The following is a 22340-nucleotide window of genomic DNA, read 5'->3' as shown; positions in this document are numbered from 1 at the left end:
TAGATATAGTGATGTAGAATGGTTGTGTAAGATGAATAGGATATTTTTTAAGATCATAACTTAATCTATGTGCATCCATTTAAAACAAATAATATATTGTTTGAAGTTTGCAGTGAGATGAATTTAGTCCGATAATGCTATGCGTATCAGCCCCTTGGTTCGGCCGGAAATTTCATTTCTTTCATGGTCATTTTGCAAGTTTCAGTTATCTTTTTTTTTTATTGTTTTCAGGATTTTTTTTAGATATAAGATTTAAGTGCTATTTGTTTTGTTTTCTTATTTCCGGTAGTAAAATTTTATTATGTAATAATAATTTGAGTTTGCCTAATTTAGTAAATTCATGTTAATTATGGTTATTGTAAAAGGACCTTAAAATCTTAGTTTTCAAACTATCAGAGAATTTTTTTTTTTTTTTTGTGAAAATGATTAGAATTTTCATTATTTCTTAAATGAAATAGGATTTTTCATATTCTAAACTTTTGCTAGTTGCTGCAAATTTACACTATATATTTAGTCTAGTAACTAGAATTTACATTTTTTTTATTTTTACCTTTTTACTAATTTTTCCAAGCAGTCAAATTAAGTCAAGAACTTGAATGAAACAAAATGTAATTAGGAAGGATTTATGTGATGTTTCTCTAAATATCCTTTATATATATATATATATAAAACAACAAGGACTGAAGTAGTGACAGTAACCCTTTTTGAATATTTATTAAAGGGATTAGACTCTTAATTAGTCCAATAACTACTTTTTGAGTCGAGAGAAAATGTTTAGTTTGATCAAGTCATTCTTAACTAATTCTGAGGTGTATTTACATGCATTAAACACGTTATTCTTTTCAGAGCACTACAGCCAGCAGACACACAGAGAAAAAAGGTTGTTTAATAAGGTTCTTTTATTATTATTCGAACTCTCGAGTAATTACAGCGATAAATACGCCCCACGGGTGCATCAACGTGAATAGTAACAGCACAAACACTTTCTCTGCTTCATGTTCATGCTTTTCTCTTTTATAGCAGTCAGGCAATTACTGGTAACTTACCTAAGCTCAGATGTAGTACTCTTTCATTGCCAAATAATAATAATAATGATAAGTCCATTGAAAAAGCCATGTTGAGCAGTACCCATTATTTTGGAATTTGATTGCCAAATATCTAAAACTCATTATGAGGGGGGCCATGCACACTTATGGCTGAATTTTCAGATTGCCCCAAAATGCCAAGATCCATATACGCGCGTTTCCTCGCTGTCTATATCAATGAGATCTTTTAAAATCTAATAACACTTTATTTAACATTTATCTTCAAACCACCACCACCAAATCCCAGGCATAGATCTCTAATTAACAAATGCATCAATGAGCTATTAGATGCGTGCAAAAAATTGACAAGCTTCCGGAGGTTCTACAAATATTTCACATGATACAAAGGCAATGATCAAAGATAGCTAATGGATGGTTTAAGAGTACATGACACTTAAATGTTTGATTCCAATTGCGTTAGGCCGCAACCAATTAGAGACGGACACTAATGAAATGAATGCACGGGAATGAAATTCAACACATGCTCAAAAGACTGCAATATTACCTTCAACATGCATGTAAAATTATTTTTTGTCTTTTATTGTTTAATAAAACAATACTGATATTTGTAACCCGAAATTTGTCATCAGTTTAACCAAATGACAACCAAAGCATCATTTTTCTTCATGAAAAGTCAGCCACGCGATAGAAGAAAATCTTAGTTCTTAGGAAATGGTCGCATCGCCTATCATCATCTTAACATGCAATGTATGTGTCCCTATCAGGAGCACATAAGACTTTTTTTGGAACGAAATGAACCTATGCGTTAATAGTTTAATAAGAACCTAAATGAACTGTGAAACTAGTGTTTATTTAATTTCTCTTAGTGTGCATTCATTTCCATTCCTAACAAAGTCTTAAATGGCATCCATAATTATCAGCATCATCTTGCACACGTTGCTCTATTCAGAACTTCATCCAGCGAACGCAAAACCGTGGATTAGGGTCGGTTACTTGAATCTAAGCGAAGTGTCCACCATTTCGGGCATAAATTATGATCTCTTCACTCACCTTATTTGCTCTTCTGCTGATATCAATTCTACCACTTACCAGCTATCTTTATCATTACCATCCGATGAAAATCAAATCGCCAAATTCGCAGACACTGTGAAGAAAAAGAACCCATCAATCACTATGCTTCTCTCCATTGGAGAAGGAAGACATACAAACTATTCTATATATTCTTCAATGGTGAGAAATTCTTCTCACAGAAAATCTTTCATCGACTCTTCAATAAGAATAGCTAGGCTTTATGGCTTTCAGGGCCTAGATTTTGCTTGGACAGCTCCCAACACAAGCACCGATATGTTCAATATTGGTTTACTTTTTGACGAGTGGCGAATTGCTGCTACAAAATTAGAGGCAATAAACTCTAGTCGCCAGCAATCCCCGCTGATTTTGACCGCAAGATTTCGTTATTCACCACCAGCGAATTCATATCTTTTGAATTCGATGCAACGAAACTTGAATTGGGTTCATGCAGTTACTGCTAACTACTACAAGCCTTCGTCAACAAACTTCACTGCGCCACCTGCGGCTCTCCATGGCTCAAGTAGCGGCGGCTTTGCTAAAAGTACCGATCAGGTTTTAAAGGCATGGATTGAGAGAGGGCTATCGGCTGATAAGTTGGCTATGTCTTTGCCTTTCTATGGCTATGCATGGAGGCTTGTGAAACCTGAAGACAATGGTATTGGAGCAGCAGCAACAGGACCAGCTTTGACTAATGATGGCCTTGTGACCTATAGGACTATCAAGAATCACATCAAGAACTATGCTCCTAATGTTCAAGTTATGTACAATTCAACTTATGTGGTGAATTACTTCTCCACTGGGACGGTTTGGTTTGGTTTTGATGATGTGGAGGCTGTTAGAGCTAAGATCGCCTATGCCAAAGAGAAGAGATTGCTTGGTTACTATGTGTGGCGAGTTCCTTTTGATGATCATAATTGGGTGCTTTCTCAAGCTGCAGGTATTTATATATGCAATAATTGTTCGCTCTGATTAATAATGATTGTTATGGTATCTCTAGCTAGTTATTATTAATTGGTGAACTATACATATTTCCAGCACAAAAAGACAGGATTACTTCTGCTTCAGCTGAAAAAGATGAACATAGTAATAAGTGGCGTCTATCCTCGGCGCTCATTTTGACTGCAACGGCAGCTTTGACACTCCTTCTAGGCTTTTGTGCATATAAATACAACAGGATGAAAATGTTCAAGTTAATTGAAGGTGACAAATTTCAGCTATCAATTATAATTAAGAATGTATTTCATTCATATACATGTAACTGAGACTGACATTTAATTAATTATCTAATATTTACTCTTGGTTGATGTTAGGAACAGAGGACTCTGCTAAAGCGTCAAACACGAGAGCAAATGATGAAGCAGAAGCTGGAGACTTTAACAGAAATGTTCCTAACCTCAGAGTATACAGTTTGGCTGATATTGAGGCGGCCACCGAGGGATTTTCAGTTAGAAATAAGCTTGGGGAAGGTGGATATGGTCCTGTTTACAAGGTAACACACACACACACACACACACACAAAATCCACAAATGTTACAATTTGGGTTCTGTCGGAAATTTGAATTCATACACTTAAGAGTAAAATTCAGAGGCCCAAAACATATAATTTAAAAATCTATACCTATTAGACATGAGACCTCTAACCTCACACTAGAGAGATATAACTACTTCTACTAATATTTAGGAAGATATGTCTACCCATATCCATATTTTGTGAGAGGAGATTCATGCGTCTATGGGGACTTAAAGGACTTAAAATGGTGCCCTCAACTTTGGAGGGAAACACATTGTTTGGCAAACATTTCTCAACTTATTTAATTAGTGAAAGCTTTATATGAACTTTTTTTTTTTTGGTTGCAGGGTGTACTACCCTGCGGAGAGGTGATAGCAGTGAAGAAACTTTCGAAAGGATCCACACAGGGACTTGAGGAGTTTAAGAATGAGATTATGCTTACTGCAAAACTCCAACATGTAAATCTTATTAGAGTTTTAGGTTTTTGCATTGACAGTGAGGAACGGATGCTAGTCTATGAGTACATGCCAAACAAAAGCTTGGATTGCTACTTTTTTGGTTTGTTCTTAAATCAAGTTAGTATTAATCGTGTAAATAATTAATTTGCATATCACTTATTGTCTAAAACTATATATTTGTTGTAGATCCCGTCAGAAGGTTTATTTTGGATTGGAAAAAACGTGTTCACATCATTGAAGGGATAACTCAAGGGCTTTTATACCTCCAAGAATACTCAAGACGGACTATTATCCATCGAGACTTGAAAGCCAGTAATGTTTTGTTAGGTGAAGATATGAAACCTAAAATTTCAGATTTTGGTATGGCTAGGATTTTTGCAAAAGATAGTCTCGAAGCGAATACAGAACAAGTTGTGGGAACAATGTAAGTATATTACATCTAAATGATGTCCTTTACTCAAGCTTCTGTTTGTTAAACATATATTGGGTTTCGAATAAGGAATCCAGCTCTTTAATAAAATGCAGGATGGACTTTTATCACACGGTAAAATGGGTTTTACAAATTTGTTAAATTGCAAAGTTCCTTACTTATTGTTGGTTATTTTGAATGCAGCGGCTATATTCCTCCTGAGTACGCCAGACAAGGTGTATACTCTACCAAATCAGACGTTTTTAGTTTTGGAGTTTTACTTCTACAAATCATAAGTGGAAAGAGGCTTTCAATGTTATGTGGCATCAATGAAAATTTAAGCATTCTAGAGCACGTAAGTTTCTTCGGCTATGGTAACCTTGGGCACACATATGCGCACTTAATTAAGAAGTATAAATTATGTAACAAAATGGTACTTGATAATTTCAGGCATATGAGTTGTGGAAAGGTGGCAAAGGCGTGGAGTTTGTGGATTCATCACTAGACGATAGAAATTCCCCTTGTAAATTAATGAGATGTCTGGAAATAGCTTTGTTATGTGTCCAGGAGAATCCAAACGATAGACCTTCAATGCTGGAAGTTTCCTCAATGCTCAAGAATGAAACCACAAATATAAATACTCCCAAGAAGCCTGCTTTCTCAAAACAAGTTGATGAAATTGGGATTGAACTATTATCTACAACAAAATTGGAAAAATGTTCGGCTTATGATGTATCATTTTTGGAAGTGGTAGCTAGATGAATGTTAATGTACGCTAATTATGGAGCCACTTTTACAACCCTGCACGTAGTTTTTATTTCATCATAAAAATACACCCTCGTTTGGTGTAATTAAGTGCACCCTTTGTTTTTAAACCCTTGCGCATGCAATCCTAAAAAGCTTGTAGCAACTCGAAATCAATCTCTCTATAATCCTATAGATATACTATGTGCTATCAATATTAATGCTGAACTGTTAAACATGCAAGCGTGAAAAAAAAAATTATAAAAAGTTCAGACTGTTCAGTGCAATTCAGTTATAGAACTTATACAAAATAAATTCACTTTAATTAATTAAATAAAATAAAAATGACTGTAAATTAATGGAATTAAACAAATTATGGCTAGGAAATGATAGCACATTCTATAATTCAAAAATCAGTGAAACTTTGACTTCGTAAAATTATAGTTTTTATGATATTTGTTTGAATGATTTTCAAGTGGCATTATTTAACTGACCACTAAATTGAGTTTTAATTTTGGAGGAGTCAAAGGGGTAAAAAATCAACTTGTATTTTACTCACTCCATACATTTTAAGAAAGTATGTAGAACCAACAAAGTGTTGGCTCCACTGGCAATAGAGTCCCCTTAAGTGGCTTGACTGGGTTTGCTCCCCAGTTCGAGTCGTAGGAAAGTCGCCTTTGTTGGGAGAACCTGTGCCTCTCGGTTCGAGTAGGGACTTCTAGTCTGGGTTGTGGTACGGGCTTAAAGGTGTCTCCTATAGTTGGGGCCTCCCCAGGATACCTCGTGGTCAAAACCAAAAAAAAAAAAAAGTATGTAGAAAAAGGACATTATTTGATTTTCTCATTAAAGTAAAATATATGCTACAAATTTGGTGAAGTCGAATCCCACCAAGTATACGAGAGTGGTACTAGAGTGGCAAATCATCTGCGTGCCACTTGTTTCTATGTAAACATCGAGTAAAACGTACATTCGTATAGGCGTTTATACTCAAATGCGATGGTGGTCTTGATCGAAAATTAAATAACACAGGGAAAAAGGTAAAGGGGTATTAATTTTCTATTAAAATTACAATACTACTGAATCTTATCATCAGGAAGTAACTAAGTGTATGATTTCCTTTTTTTTCCCCTCTCAGCATCCCCTTGTCAGGATATTTTCCTAACGACAGACTTTCTTTTTCTTACCTAAAAAAAATCTACTCATAGATCTTGACATTGCTTCAGAAACACATCCAAGACAGCGAGGTCATTTAAATATCAACAAAGTCAATACAAAAGAACGAGTGTTCAGCTTCAGAAGTCAAGCTAAGTGGAGGTTAAAGGTCATAGCTTAATTTAAGCACTTCAATCTTATCACTTAACATCATGGCAAGAAGACAAACTTTTTGATGTATTCCTCTATGGTTCCATCCATGCAATTTGAAGGAAAAATCTTGTGAAAATATTTTCTAGCTTGATTCAGTCCATGATCAACGTGTACAAAACGCAAAATCTTGCGAAAATCAAATTTGTCCTCACTCACGAGTGCAATTTGTAGCTTAAACTCCTACTCACTCATGACGTAATATATAAAATATCGAGTTGACCTAACTTTATTAAATTACAGCTTGTTATTGAGTTGAGTGTTGTCTTAAACTTATATTATTAACTTAGTAATTAATCTTAGCCAATGTGATATTTTTTCTCTATCACTCTGTCACGTGTAGGCTGATGTTTTACCTTTCTCCTTATTAAATTGAAAGATAGTATAGAGTCACTCATTCATAACTTGACTTTGATATCGTATAAAGACTTATGAGCTACGCTCATAAGTTGAAAGTTGCCTCAAGTTTGTATTATAATCCAATAACTAATCTTAATTGGTATCGGGTACATATATATGTAATCACATACTAGGTATGCCTCAAAGCAGCTAGGTTCCCACAATGGCATCCAAAATTATCATTCTTGTCCTCCACATTTTTATATTTTCAGAATCATTTCCTGCAAGAGCACAAACTTTAATCAGAGCTGGTTACTGGTATTCAGGCAACGGGTTCTCCGTTTCAGATGTAAATTCTGCTCTTTTCACTCACCTTATGTGTGGTTTCGCTGATGTCAACTCAACTTCCTATGAGCTTTCTTTATCACCTTCTAATGAAAAACAATTCTCCAACTTCACAGACACAGTCAAAATAAAGAACCCAGCAATCACTACACTTCTTTCCATCGGAGGAGGAAATAATCCAAACTATTCAACTTATTCTTCCATGGCGGGCAATCCTTCTTCTAGGAAATACTTTATTGACTCCTCAATAAAAATAGCAAGGCTTTGTGGCTTTCAAGGCTTAGATCTGTCTTGGTCTTGGGCAAACACAAGCTGGGATAAGTACAATATTGGCATTCTCTTTAAAGAGTGGCGAGCTACCATAGATTTAGAAGCAAGAAATAACTCGAGCCAATCACAGTTGATTTTGACGGCAATGGTCGCATATTCACCACTCTCAACAGAAGCAGCTTATCCAGTCGACTCGATAAGACAATACTTGAATTGGGTTCGTGTTATGACTGCTGGATACTCAAAACCTATGAGGACAAATTTTACTAGCGCTCAAGCGGCGCTATATGATCCAAATAGTATCTCTAATACTGAATACAGAATCACGCAATGGATTGAGGACGGGTTATCGGCTGATAAATTGGTTGTCGGTTTGCCTTTCTATGGCTATGCATGGACGCTTGTGAAACCTGAGGACAATGGCATTGGCGCAGCAGCAACAGGACCAGCTTTGCGTGATAATGGCCTTGTGACTTATAAGGAAATCAAGAATCACATCAAGAACTATGGTCCTCATGTTCAACTAATGTACAATTCAACTTATGTGGTGAATTACTGCTCGATTGGGAAGATTTGGTTTGGTTTTGATGATGTCGAGGCCGTTAGAGTGAAGGTTTCATATGCCAAGGAGAAGAAGCTACGTGGTTACTATATGTGGGAAGTTTCTTATGATCATTATTGGATGCTTTCTCGAGCTGCAGGTAAGCAAATGAAAAGCATCACTCACTGCCTGCTACCCATTCGATCACTTCTCTGCATAATGACTTCAATTAACATCTTTATTTGACCATCAATGGTTAACTAACACAACGTGATTTGACTTTTTAGCTGAAGAGGATAATAAGAATCGGCAAAATAAGCGGCTATTATGGGCAATTGTTTTGCCTATAATTGCAGCTTGTCTTCTTCTAATAGGCTTTTTGCTGTATTACTGCTGCTGGATGAAAACCCTCAAATTAAAAGGTAACTTCTTCTACACGGGATTAGGAATATTTTTACTTCTATTACATTTAACACAGATGAAGTGGGGAATTTACTTAAATTAGCTTTCTTTCTCTTGGTTGATATTAATTGGACCGTAATTGACTCAGCCAAAGCATCAAAGGACAGCGCAAATAGTCAAGCAAATGCTGGAGATTTTGACCGCACTGATCCTGATCTCAAAGAATATAGCTTGGCTGATATTGAGGTGGTCACGGATAGATTTTCAATTGAAAATAAGCTCGGGGAGGGTGGATATGGTCCTGTTTACAAGGTTATGTATCGGTAGCTTGGTTATCTCTCAGCCTATATCACCACAAGAAAATATACTATTGGCTACAAATTCTATTGCAACAAAACTTACTTTATTGCTAAAATTAATATCTTGCAACAAAAATTAGTCTTTATCGTTATAGCTAAACAGATTTTGTTCTTCTTAATGATGTGGAATAGGCAAGAAAATTAGAATATATGGCAACAAAATATTTTCTTGCCCTACGCTATGTTTGGCAACAAAAGTGTTCTTGTTGCCTAACAAGCTTAATGAAAGCAAAATCCGTTTCGTTGCTCAAGTTTTTCCACAACAAACACTTGAATCAGTTGCAACAAATGAAATATTGCAAAAAGTTGTGATTAGCGAGAAAATTTGTTTTGTGATCTCAGAGTTTTTTTGCAAAGAGATTAATTTTGTTGCGCAAAGGTTAACAAAAATATTAAATTTTCCAATATTGATAATAGCAAATTGTTGCACTAAAGAAAGAAGTGAAACGACGTTGTTTCACACCTTTATTAGTATTTCAACCTCTTTTTTCCCCAAGTGTTAAGGCCACACTCACTCATTACTCTAAAACTTCTCTCTCTCGAATGTAGCTCGCTCCTCACTGACAATGACAACCCTCACTGTCGTTGGCTCGCCGCTGACCCGCTGCAGTCTTTCTTTGCCACAGCGGATTCAAATTCAGTCCTAAATCGAAACCAAAACCTTACCTGTCGATGACAACTGAAATCCTAGCCATCAAGAATCCCTGAAAGCCACACTCATTCGCAAGCAAGCTTTACCTATTTCTCAGCGATTTCTAGCAAGTGATGGTGAGCTTCGCCGTTATCTCAACTATCTTCGACACGAGCTTCAAAGTTCTCATCTCTTTTAAACCCTAAGTATGATTTTTTTTTTGTGGGTTTCATTTTTATTTTTATTTTTGCATTATTGTTTTGTTTGATTGTTTCTCTTACTCGATTTGTGATTATAAATCTATATATAGTATAGGATGTTGTTCCGACTCTTGCATTAATGATATATTTTTTACATATGGGTTTTGCATTCCATGTGTTTGTTAAAGGTTCTATTACATTTCTGGGTAATCTTGTGTTTCAGTATTACAATAATTCATTATAGAATTTTCTCATTTATTAAATTTTAGAAACATTTCTTGAGCTGCTTTATTAATCGGCTAAATTGAGCGAGTCGGGGATGAGTAGAACAGTGAGGCCGGAACTGATAGCTTTATACGAATGAACTTTTTCGTTTTAGGATTCAAGAAATTTATAAATCTAGTTAATAATGTTCGTTTGGGCTTTTAATGATAGGATTACATTTTATTCTACAATTCAGCCTTCTTTTGGATTGAAAAGTCTTGTACAACTTGTGACAATTGATTAAGTTGCTACTCAAGTAATGCCCTGTGTTTGCATTTTGGCTCGTAATGCTTGATCCTTCAATGAGAATGAAAAGAATATTGAAAAATTGCTGCAAAATCTAATTAATATTATCTGCAAAAGTTTCTTGAATAATTTGCGGAGTGAATCTCTTAATCGTCATTAGTAATTTAGTTAACTGCAGACTTTGAAGTTTCCAATTATTTATTCATTTAATATAATTTTTTCACTAGTGCAACATCAGGTGGAATTCTTAATAAAGCTATTGAAGCAGAGGAAAAGATGCATGGAGACTTCTTAATGCTGGTGATGTTTCTTTCTTGTTCCTTTGATGCTCTTGTTGGTGTTTATTCACAATCCTGTTAGTCTTAAAATATATTTCAAAAATTTTGATAAATCTTCTCATTTGTTTGTTTGGACTATACATACCAGAACATATAAAGGGCTACTTGGAATTGTCAGCCAAGACAAAAACTTATTTTTGATAAATGCGTATAAGATATTGTGAAGAATACAAGTGATTGTTATTAATAGAATTATTTCACGTCACTCATTTCAGCAAGACAAAAGGTTGGGTGAATGAGGTGGCACACTTATGCCTTAATACAAATTAATTCCATGACCAATGGATTAAATTTCAACTGTTTAATTAATAACATTCTTTTTTTTTTCCTTCATTTACTAACGAAGCTTTATGTACAGGACCAAATGGTAGAGATACAACAACAGAAACAAACCGATCCTGAAGAAGCAAAACCATTAACTCAAAGGGAAATATGAATTGAAGTACTTGGAAAGAAATCAGGCTATTTTCGAGGACTTGGCAACAGACCACGCCCAACTTCAAACCATGGTGTTGATACTTCTGAGGCTGACAGATTGCATGGTATTATATATTCACAACAAAGTAGATTGGATTCACAAGATGTTGAGCTTTAAGAGCAAAAGAAGACTATTGATCAATTGGAGTCCGGATTGTCCCAATTTGAGGGTATGATGCAGCAATTTTTTTCTTCTCAAGGATCCGCTTTTCACTTTACAGATTCAGCTACTCAATGATTACTCATTTCAATGATGTCCTTAGAGTATCTTGAACTTGTTAGTATTTTGAATTGGTCATCACTTGATCTTAAAGTCATTTTTGTATATATATATATATATAGCTTGGATACTGAATGGGCCTTTAACTTTTAAATTAGTTCAATGACATTAATGATTTTTTTTGTTAGATTTCTCAACATATATTTCTAGTTTATTATTGTCATGGTGGATTGGTGGGGAAAAAAATTGGTATCTTGCCCAACGAACTTGGTTTGCTTCCTTTTATACCATGATATTATTAAAAAAAAATTGTAGTATTTTTTAACGACAAAATTGATTTGTTTCTAAAAATATTTAAATATTTATTGCAAATTTGTAAAATATTCAACATAAAGAAATAAAGTAGTTTTGTTGCCTAAAATGATCTTAGCTAACAAACACCTTTGTTGGTACGCGTTTTTTTTATGAAATGTACTTTATTTCTTAGCAGCAAATTAGTTTTGTAGTAAATAACTATATAGAAACAAAATAATTTTGTTGCGTAAAATTGTTTAGCGCAACAAAAAAGTTTGTTGCCAAATTATTTTCTAAACAAGTTGAAGACTTCTTCACAACGAATCTGTTTTGTTGTGAAAGAAAGTTTGAGGCTAGAAATGCTTTGATATGTTATTAAACATAGAGGGCGACAGTGCTAGACCGACGACTGGGCCGACAAGCTTGTTTTTGTAGCAATAACCTATGGCAACAAAATTGCCACTTTAGGCAACAAAATCTTTTTGTTGCAAAAAGCCATTTCTGTTGTGGTGGTATATTAATTAATTAGTGCAAGCTACATGTGTGTACACACGCGCGCGTGTGAACACAAATTTTTTTTAAAATAATATTTTGGGGGGTGTTTGCAGGGTGTGTTACCTGATGGACAAATAATAGCAGTGAAGAAACTCTCAAAGAAATCCACACAAGGATTTGAGGAGTTCAAGAATGAGGTTATGCTTACTGCAAAGCTTCAACACTTAAATCTTATCAGAGTTGGTTTTTGCATTGAGACGCAGGAATATATGCTCATCTATGAGTATATGCCAAAACGAAGCTTGGACTATTTCCTTTTTGGTACGTGCTTAACTACTGAACTTCTAATTTATGTGCCTCTATTTGCATTTCTCATCTCCAAATGCTAATGGTACTGGCCGTCCGACTATAATTATATTTGATGTAGATCCCATCCGAATGCTTATTTTGGATTGCAAAAAACGTGTTCATATCATTAAAGGAATAATTCAGGGGCTTCTCTATCTCCAAGAATATTTTAGATTAACAATTATTCATCGAGACTTAAAAGTTAGTAATATTTTGTTGGATGAAGATTTGAAACCTAAAATATCAGATTTTGGCTTGGCTAGAATTTTGCGAAAGATGATCTTGAAGCAAATACAAATCGAATTGTTGGAACACAGTAAATATATATTTGTCTATTTTTTTCCGACTTGTCTTTAATATTATTGTTGAACCTTTACCAATCAACTTAATCTTTTACGTCAAATAGTTTTAGTAACATTTGTAATTACTCGATACTACAGAGGCTATATTCCTCCTGAATATGTTGGAAGAGGCGTCTACTACAAGAAATTCAGTCTTTAGCGACGAAACTTTTAGCGACGACAAACATTTCATCGCCAAAAGTCACTTTTCGCGAGGAAAATATAGTTTCGTCGCAAAAGTTAGGAGGGAAAAGAGAAATTTATTTATTACTTTTAGCGACGACGTAAAATCATCGCTATATGTCCGATATTGCGACCAACATTTGTTTTCGTCGCCAAAAAATTTTGGCGGTAAAAACCATGTTGGCGCGCATATATTTAGCGACGAAATTTTAATATTTGGCGACTACATTTTTTCGTCACCAAAAGAACATATTCAGCGACTAATGGTCAACATATAGTGATGGAATTTTTCCTTGCTATAGATATGTATGGCGACGAAAATAAATTGGTCGCAATAAATACTTTTAGCAACAACATGTGGCGTCGCTAAAAGTGTCTTTCACGATGATTCATAATTCGTCGCCAAAAAAATCTTTTTGCGACGAATTCTCTTCGTCGCTAAATGATAGCTTTAGCGACAACATCAATGTCGTGGCCGAAAGTTCTTTTTAGCGACGAAAATATATTGCGTCGCTAAAGGATTGTTTTTGTCGTCGCCAAAAGCTTGTTTTTGCGACAAAATTATTTCCGTGGCAAAAGATACTTTTTGGCGGCGACAATTTCTTTCGTCGCTGTAGACGGGATTTAGCAATTAAAAATGAAGCCTTTAGCGACGACACTATTTGTCGCTAAAAGATAACTTTAGCGACAACTTGTTTTCGTGGCCAAAAGTGGGTTTTCGCTACGAAAACCCACTGTCGTCGCTAAAGATATTTTACAACGCGCCAATATTTTAGCGGGAACAAATATAGTGGCGCCTTAATCTAAAATATAAAAAAATATTTAGCGCCAATCTAAAATATAAAAAAATATTTAGCGCCAATAATTTTGTCACCAATACTCATTTTTGCAGCAAAATTATTGTTTCATCTAAATCAAGTAAATTAAACAATTTCATAAATTTAGAGTGCATTTTCAATTATTTGAATTAGTGATCACGATTAATTTTTTTATTAATTACTAAGTAATATAATTTTCATTGTAATAATAAAAAATTATTAATATTATTGAAAAATTAAGAAAATTAAAATGTGTTAGTTGTTAATTCTTGCGGGAATAATAATAATAAGTTCATATTCACTAGAAAAACTGATAATTTTTTTGTAAAATTAAGTAAATTGACTTATTATTATTATTATTTAAAAAACTTAAAAATATACTTTGATGAGAGCCTTATGACTACTCGTGTTAAGAGACTTTTAAGTACAAGTAACAAATAGCACGCTTTTTAATTACAATATAGTGATTGAATGATAGACAGCTCGTTTTAGTTCAAAGTTAGAATACTTGCATATGTTATGATTAAAATTATGAGGTAGTTTATAATATTATATATCTTTTAAATGTTAAAATTAAAATTGACCCATAAAGTTGATACAATATATAGGTAAAATTGTGAGCTATATAATATAGTTAAATTTGGTTTTAAAATTAATTATCATTTTAACTTGAAATGAAAATATAATTTCACATAAGATCTATATTCTTTATGCTTTCCGAAGAAGAGATAGGAAAGAAAAATGCGAAAAAAAAAAATAAATAAATAAATAAAAAAAAAAAATTAGGAATGGGAATGAAAGGCGTCCATTGTCTAATGGATAGGACAGAGGTCTTCTAAACCTTTGGTATAGGTTCAAATCCTATTGGACGCAATTTTTTGCCATTTCCCCATATTCTATTACATAATAATATATTCTTATTCGATTATTATTATTAATAATAAATTAATAATTATTATATTAATAAATTTTGATTTGAAATAATAAATAGAGTAATATATTGAATAATTATTCAAATATTTTATTACTTATATATATTTATATATATATATATATATTATACATTAAAAAATATTTCTTTTATTTATTTTTATATATTTGTTCAAAAATTATTTATTTATACATATATAAATAAATATATATACATTAATAAAAAAATAAAAATAAAAATAAATAAATGATTAAATATACGTGGACCAATCCCTAATGCCCTTTTCTTACTTCACTTCTCCTTCTCTATCGTGAAAGAGAGAGAGAGAGAGAGAGAGAGAGAGAACGACACATTCAATTGCACAAGCCCACGCCCACGCTGCAACCGCTGCAGCCGCTGAGAATCGCCAACGTCCACACCCACGCCGACGCTCTAGCTGTTGCCGCTGAGAATCCCTAACGTCCACACCCTCGCCGAAACTGTAGCTGCCGCCGCTGCTGCAGAGATTGGTTTGTAATTGGATCCAGTCGAGGGAATCTGGTTCGGATTAAAACAATGAGTTTTAATTATTTAGTTATTACCTACAATCTAGTTTGGATTAAAAGTTTGGTGCTTTGTTTTTGTTTTTGTTTTGAGTGTCTTAGGCAGCAAAGACCAAAGGCATTGAGTAAGCAGTTAAAATTTTATAAATTTTGAGGATTGTTTTGAGTTAAATACGGTTGTTTTCCTGTATTGTTTTTTTTTATTATTATTATTTTGATATCAAAGTTTTGATATGCACTGGAGGAAAATTGAAACTTAGTGAATTGAGACTAAATTGAATATGCATTGCCGTAAGTTCTTCAATTTGGATGTGTGGATATTGATTTAGGGTATATGGATTTTTGTCATTGTTATTGACGTTTTCGATGCGTTTGTTGCAGGGAAAGGTGAAAGATATTGAATTGAGGGGGCATGCAGATAGTGTGGATCAGCTATGTTGAGACCTTAAACATGCTGATCTAATTGCTACAGCATCAGGTGACAAGCCTGTGCGTTTATGGGATGCTCGAAGTAAGTGAATGCATTCCTAAATTGACTTCTTAACTTCTTTAGTTGGAAAAATTAAAAAGGGAGATGCTAATGAATTGAGTGATTAGTCCTGTAAGTGATCGAAGAAAGTTTTATCTTCATGGTAATGATAAGTTTTAGTTGCCGATGAATTTTGCTTTGTATTGAAGAAGCTGAGTTTGAATGATCTGTTTTTTGTAGATATCACCTATGAAAGTTAATTGATGAATGTTCAGTAGAACGTTCCCTATAAGAGCTGCTTAAAGAAAGGATAATTCGTTGGAATACTAGTAATATGTCAGTATGTTTCCTTTGTGCTGTTCAGGTGGAAAATGCTCCCAGCAGGCACAACTCAGTGGTGAGAACATCAACATCACTTACAAACCTGACAGGACACACATTGCTGTTGGCAATAGGGTATGTCTTACAGTCCTCTATCTCTTGGCAAAAATTTGAGGTTTTCTCTCCAAAATATTTGCATTCAAAGTCATAGTATAATCAAGTTGAAACACACCTCGAAAAAGATTAAACTTTGACACTTGAGTTTTTACAAAAGAAAAGGCAAATTATAATCCTTGTGAACCATCTTACCTACTTTTGTGTGATGCCTTAAGCATGTATTTGTGTTCATCTTATCCATTTATCGATTGCTTCTTGAATTTTCTCTCCAAAATATTATAGAGATTGGAATCTTTTTTATATATATTTATGTCGCATGATTTATTAGAATTAAATTATTAACTTTTGTGTGTGTGGTAGTGCTTATATTCTTTCTTGGGTGTTTATTTTTATTAATGAAACACTGATATAAAATTTAGAAATTAATGAAACACTAATATGAATAGGATTTGATTTGTTAGGATTTCAATAATGGATAAAAGTTGGATGCGCCTTGAAAGGTTTAGGGTTGAGCTATGAAGTTATTCATGCTTGCAAGTATGATTGTGTGTTGTTTTGGAAAGAAAATGAATCACTGGATAAATGTCCAATATGTGGTGAATCGCGATATAAATCTTGTAGTCAAGGGAAGAATGTACCGCAAAAAGTTTTACGGTATTTTCCTCTGAAACCTAGGCTACAAAGATTATTTATGTCGCGACACACAGCAAGTGATATGAGATGGCACCATGAGAAGCGGGTGGGTATAGATGGTACTTTGAGACATCCGGCAGATGGTGAGGCATGGAAGGATTTCGATAAATTATATCCTACATTTGCAAAAGACCCATGTAATGTGAGATTGGGACTTGCAACGGATGGATTTAATCCTTTCGCAAACATGTACAACTCTACTAGTATGTGGCCTGTTATATTGATGCCTTACAATCTACCATCATGGAAGTGTATGAAAGAGCCATTCATGTTCATGTCATTGCTCATACCCGGACCACATGAACCAGGGAAAGATATTGATGTTTATTTAAGGCCTTTAATTTATGAAATCATGCATATCAGCCTCATTAATTATTTACTTGTTAATTTTGATCTAATATATTTTATGTGGTTGCGTTTGATGCATTTGTTGACATCAGGTCGAATACGTCCAGCAAACTAGAAAATATTTTGTTAAACTTTTATAAAAGATACTTTTTTATATTTTAATTTTCACTTAATTAACATGAAAAATGTTATTTTGTGTTGTTATTTTTAGAAAAAGTGCAAAACAAATGCAGAAAATAGGAGTAAACTTCTTTTTAATCACCGTGGAGGATCAAAACCATTTAAGGTTCATATGTTACTACATAATTTTATAGTGTTAACATTCTAATGTTATAAATATTTTTGTTCAGTCTTCTGAGTCAGGTGAAGTGCAGAGTTTTCCGGATTTTTTTTGTTCTACTCATTACAATGAAAAAAAAATGGGTGGATAAGTTATGAGGCAGGATAAGTTATGAGGCACAATCTGCACATGTAAGATTTTTATTCTTATTGAATTCAAGATTGTTTACATAATTTAATTTATTTTAAAGTGATTATTTTTTTTATAGGAAAAAATGGTCGAGTTACATCAATTGTCTCAAATTGAAGGGTCTCAACCAATTAGTGATGAAGAGATGTCTCAGCAAGTATTTGGAGACAAGTCAAGATATTATAGGGGACTTGCAAAATGAAGGCGGGCTCGTCTTAATTCTCAAGTTCCATCATCCAATGAGGAGGCATTGCGCAATGAGTTACAGACAACTCAAGCTCGATTGCAGACAACTGAAGATGAGTTGCAGAATACAAAAGATCAGTTACAAAATACCCAAGATCAGTTACACTCACAGCAATTCAAGATTGATGACTTGTCTAAGCAGTTGAAAAATGTTACCTCATTTTTAACAACATTGGCGCCAAACCAATTCGGTCCTTCCTCCTCATAGTTTGTTTGTGAGGTACCTTTGTGGCTTGAAACTTACAGTTTGTACTTTGGTTAATAAAATTAACATTGTCTTTTTTAAATCTTATATTTCTTTGATTAATAAATTTGAAAATTTAATTGATTTGATTAATAGTTAAATATAAAAATATCTATTCCAATATAAAAACAAGAAAATAATATACAAAAAATTATTTCCAAGCACATTTGGCGACCATTTATATATGTAAAAAAAGCTTTTTTGCCACGAAAAAGATTGGTTGCTAAAACAATTTTTGGCTACGAAAATTAGAAGCATTTTTCACGACAACATAGTTTTGTTGCCAAAAATGGTCTTTAGCGATGACACTATTTCGTCGCCAAAAATGGCCTTTGGCGACGACAATATTTCGTCGCCAAAAGTAATCTTTCGCGACGAAATTGATTTCGTCGCGAAAAATAGCATTTAGCGACAAAAAATATTCATCGCTAAAGATCAATTTTTCGTCGCTAAAGACTATTTTCAGCGACGAAAGCTACTTTTTACGACGAACTCAGCGGCAAATTTCATCGTCGCACTTGAATGTTTTAGCGACGAAAAGTTTGTCGTCACTAAAAGTTTTCGCGACGAATTGGATTATTCGTCGCCAAATACCTAGCGCGACGGTGCTATTGCGACGACATGGCGACGAAATTTGTTTCGTTGCTAAAACCTTTAGCGACGACATATGATACTTTTACGTCGTCGCTAAAGCCCTGTTTTCTTGTAGGATCCACTAAATCTGATGTCTACAGTTTTGGGGTTTTGTTTCTACAAATTATAAGTGGAAGAAGACTTTTCATTCGATATGGTCAAAATGAAAATCTAAGCCTTGTAGAGTATGTAAGTTTCTTCATAACCCCCTTTTTAATACACACTGAATCAAAACATTATAGTGCTAATTAATTGAATGTAACTCAACAACATATTTGATGTTTTCAGGCATACGAGTTGTGGAAGGATGGGAAAGGCATGGAGTTAATGGATCCGTCATTAGATGATACGCATTCCTCATGGAAATTATTGACATGTCTGCAAGTAGCTTTGCTATGTGTTCAGGAGAACCCAAACGATAGACCTTCTATACTGGAAATTTCTTCGATGCTCGAAAATGAGAATACAGCTGATATAATGACTCCAAAGAAGCCTCCGAGTTTCTCAAACAAAGCTTTTGAAGACGAACAAAACAAAACCACGATTGGATTGCAAATATGTTCAAGCAATGATGTAACAATTTCACAAGTGGTAGGTAGATGAACAATTGATCTATGCTAGCTCTTGGCCAGCTGCTAGTGACTGCTGCAGTTGTTTAATTTGCCAACTAAATAATGAATTACTCTCTTGAGGCTCTATTAGTAAACAGTTTGTATTGTATTAATTAATGTAACGTAATATCACTAACTACATCTATAAACTCTTAAGAGTTTGTAATTTTATTGATATCATTTTCATAACTCTTAAAGACCATTCATTTGCTTAACATAATATTTTTGGGTTTTGAAAAACAATACCCGTTTTCCTGTTTCAAAAGAATTGACTTTCAAGGTCATCAACACAATAATATTGTATATTGCCATCCTTTTTCGCAAATAGTTAAACAAATTATTATTTTTCTTAATTAAGGTGATAATATAAGGGAAAAAAAATTATTATCAGTAACGAAAAATAAGGCTAGTGTATGCTTTTAGTCCAATGCTTCGGTCTTACTTCTATGCAATGCGAATTGGACTTTGTTTTGCTCATTGTATGGAGAATGATTTTTCTTCTGATCAGTGCCGAAGAGCTTTCATCTTTTACCAATAAAAGACTTTTTCTTTTCTTTTTTTTTTCGCCCCCACTAATGCACATGGTGTATTTGATTTCTTAATATTGCATCTAAGGTAAGTTTAACATGCCCTCTATGTGAAATTAGAAACTCAAAAGTAGGCCACAAAATTGAAATATAAATTAAAGCTAGAGTTTACACATGGGAGAAATCGAACATGAGTTTAAAACTTAAATTTAGTGGCGCTATCAGGAATTTAATGTCACAAGGGCGAAGCTCAAATTGTAATGTAATTTTAAGAAAAAAGTTAAATAAATAATAAGTACCAAAATCTAAATTCATTAGAATATTTCATTCAACGCATTTACAGATGTTTCGAAGTATTTTCATATGTTGAAAATTTAAGGATAATCTCATTATCAAAACTATAGTATGGGAGTTAAATTATTTTTTTTAAACGTAAACTTAATTCTTTCATCTAAGAGAAATCCCAAAAAAAAAAATTAAAGAAGTGATAATCAACTAAGGGCCAGTTTGGTAATGCTGCAGCTTTTAAAATAATTGTTGTTAGCTGTGCTGTAAAAATAATCAGCTGTGAAGAGAATCAGTTAAGCGTTTGGTAAATTTTATTTTCAAAAGTACTGTGAATTTTGAAAGCTGTTATGAGTGTTTGGTAAATCTTATTGTTAAACTGGTGTAAGAAAATAAATGAATAAAAAAATTATTTCCAAGCACATTTGGCGACCATTTATATATGTAAAAAAAGCTTTTTTGCCACGAAAAAGATTGGTTGCTAAAACAATTTTTGGCTACGAAAATTAGAAGCATTTTTCACGACAACATAGTTTTGTTGCCAAAAATGGTCTTTAGCGATGACACTATTTCGTCGCCAAAAGTAATCTTTCGCGACGAAATTGATTTCGTCGCGAAAAATAGCATTTAGCGACAAAAAATATTCATCGCTAAAGATCAATTTTTCGTCGCTAAAGACTATTTTCAGCGACGAAAGCTACTTTTTACGACGAACTCAGCGGCAAATTTCATCGTCGCACTTGAATGTTTTAGCGACGAAAAGTTTGTCGTCACTAAAAGTTTTCGCGACGAATTGGATTATTCGTCGCCAAATACCTAGCGCGACGGTGCTATTGCGACGACATGGCGACGAAATTTGTTTCGTTGCTAAAACCTTTAGCGACGACATATGATACTTTTACGTCGTCGCTAAAGCCCTGTTTTCTTGTAGGATCCACTAAATCTGATGTCTACAGTTTTGGGGTTTTGTTTCTACAAATTATAAGTGGAAGAAGACTTTTCATTCGATATGGTCAAAATGAAAATCTAAGCCTTGTAGAGTATGTAAGTTTCTTCATAACCCCCTTTTTAATACACACTGAATCAAAACATTATAGTGCTAATTAATTGAATGTAACTCAACAACATATTTGATGTTTTCAGGCATACGAGTTGTGGAAGGATGGGAAAGGCATGGAGTTAATGGATCCGTCATTAGATGATACGCATTCCTCATGGAAATTATTGACATGTCTGCAAGTAGCTTTGCTATGTGTTCAGGAGAACCCAAACGATAGACCTTCTATACTGGAAATTTCTTCGATGCTCGAAAATGAGAATACAGCTGATATAATGACTCCAAAGAAGCCTCCGAGTTTCTCAAACAAAGCTTTTGAAGACGAACAAAACAAAACCACGATTGGATTGCAAATATGTTCAAGCAATGATGTAACAATTTCACAAGTGGTAGGTAGATGAACAATTGATCTATGCTAGCTCTTGGCCAGCTGCTAGTGACTGCTGCAGTTGTTTAATTTTCCAACTAAATAATAAATTACTCTCTTGAGGCTCTGTTAGTAAATAGTTTGTATTGTATTAATTAATGTACTGTAATATCACTAAATAATAAATTAAAGCTAGACTTTACACATGGGAGAAATCGAACATGAGTTTAAAACTTACATTTAGTGGCGCTGTCAGCAATTTAATGTCACGAGGGCTAAGCTCAAATAGTAATGTAATTTAAAAAAAATTTAATAAATAATAAGTACTAAAATCTAAATTTATTAGAATATTTTATTCAACACATTTATAGTTGTTTCGAAGTATTTTCATTAGTTGAAAATTTAAGGATAATCTCGTTATCAAAACTATAATATGGGAGTTAAAAATTTTCTAGAACATAACCTTAATTCTTTCATTTAAGAGAAATCTCAAAAAAAAAAAAAATTAAAGAAGTGATAATCAACTAAGGGCCAGTTTGGTAATGCTGCAGCTTTTAAAATAATTGTTGTTAGCTGTGCTGTAAAAATAATCAGCTGTGAAGAGAATCAGTTAAGCGTTTGGTAAATTTTATTTTCAAAAGTACTGTGAATTTTGAAAGCTGTTATGAGTGTTTGGTAAATCTTATTGTTAAACTGGTGTAAGAAAATAAATGAATAAAATGTACATAATGTAGGATGAAATTTACTTATACATATAAAAATGTACACG

At 33.6% G+C, this 22340-nt stretch overlaps 2 protein-coding genes, 3 long non-coding RNA genes and 1 other non-coding gene across 6 annotated transcripts; all 6 read left to right on the top strand.

Annotated features, from left to right (window-relative positions):
- The first annotated feature begins 1891 nt into the window (after positions 1-1891).
- Positions 1892-5405, top strand: LOC102618640 (cysteine-rich receptor-like protein kinase 6). Its single transcript, XM_052432167.1, has 7 exons — positions 1892-3054; positions 3153-3317; positions 3428-3606; positions 3975-4185; positions 4272-4509; positions 4699-4849; positions 4945-5405. The coding sequence occupies exons 1-7, from the start codon at positions 1947-1949 to the stop codon at positions 5254-5256; spliced, it is 2364 nt and encodes a 787-aa protein (XP_052288127.1). The 5' UTR covers positions 1892-1946; the 3' UTR covers positions 5257-5405.
- Positions 5406-7030: 1625 nt separating this feature from the next.
- LOC112498947 (class V chitinase-like) lies at positions 7031-11406 on the top strand. The gene is made up of 6 exons (XM_052432170.1): positions 7031-8255; positions 8383-8517; positions 8646-8809; positions 9406-9693; positions 10425-10497; positions 10894-11406. The coding sequence occupies exons 1-4, from the start codon at positions 7163-7165 to the stop codon at positions 9418-9420; spliced, it is 1407 nt and encodes a 468-aa protein (XP_052288130.1). The 5' UTR covers positions 7031-7162; the 3' UTR covers positions 9421-9693; positions 10425-10497; positions 10894-11406.
- Positions 11407-14512: 3106 nt separating this feature from the next.
- Positions 14513-14584, top strand: TRNAR-UCU (transfer RNA arginine (anticodon UCU)). The gene has a single exon. It is a non-coding gene; the product is annotated as a tRNA-Arg (tRNA).
- A 342-nt stretch (positions 14585-14926) lies between these two features.
- Positions 14927-18175, top strand: LOC102618935 (uncharacterized). The gene is made up of 5 exons (XR_001508742.3): positions 14927-15182; positions 15566-15695; positions 16018-16109; positions 17483-17603; positions 17681-18175. It is a non-coding gene; the product is annotated as an uncharacterized LOC102618935 (long non-coding RNA).
- Positions 18176-18802: 627 nt separating this feature from the next.
- LOC127899145 (uncharacterized) lies at positions 18803-19537 on the top strand. Its single transcript, XR_008050977.1, has 2 exons — positions 18803-18913; positions 19013-19537. It is a non-coding gene; the product is annotated as an uncharacterized LOC127899145 (long non-coding RNA).
- Positions 19538-21080: 1543 nt separating this feature from the next.
- LOC107177814 (uncharacterized) lies at positions 21081-21708 on the top strand. The gene is made up of 2 exons (XR_001508745.3): positions 21081-21191; positions 21291-21708. It is a non-coding gene; the product is annotated as an uncharacterized LOC107177814 (long non-coding RNA).
- The last annotated feature ends 632 nt before the right edge of the window (positions 21709-22340 follow it).

This window comes from Citrus sinensis, chromosome 8 (genome assembly GCF_022201045.2).
Source record: "Citrus sinensis cultivar Valencia sweet orange chromosome 8, DVS_A1.0, whole genome shotgun sequence".
NCBI lineage: Eukaryota > Viridiplantae > Streptophyta > Magnoliopsida > Sapindales > Rutaceae > Citrus > Citrus sinensis.
The sequence above is the reverse complement of the archived record's forward strand: the minus strand, read 5'-3'. Positions and strand labels throughout refer to the sequence as shown.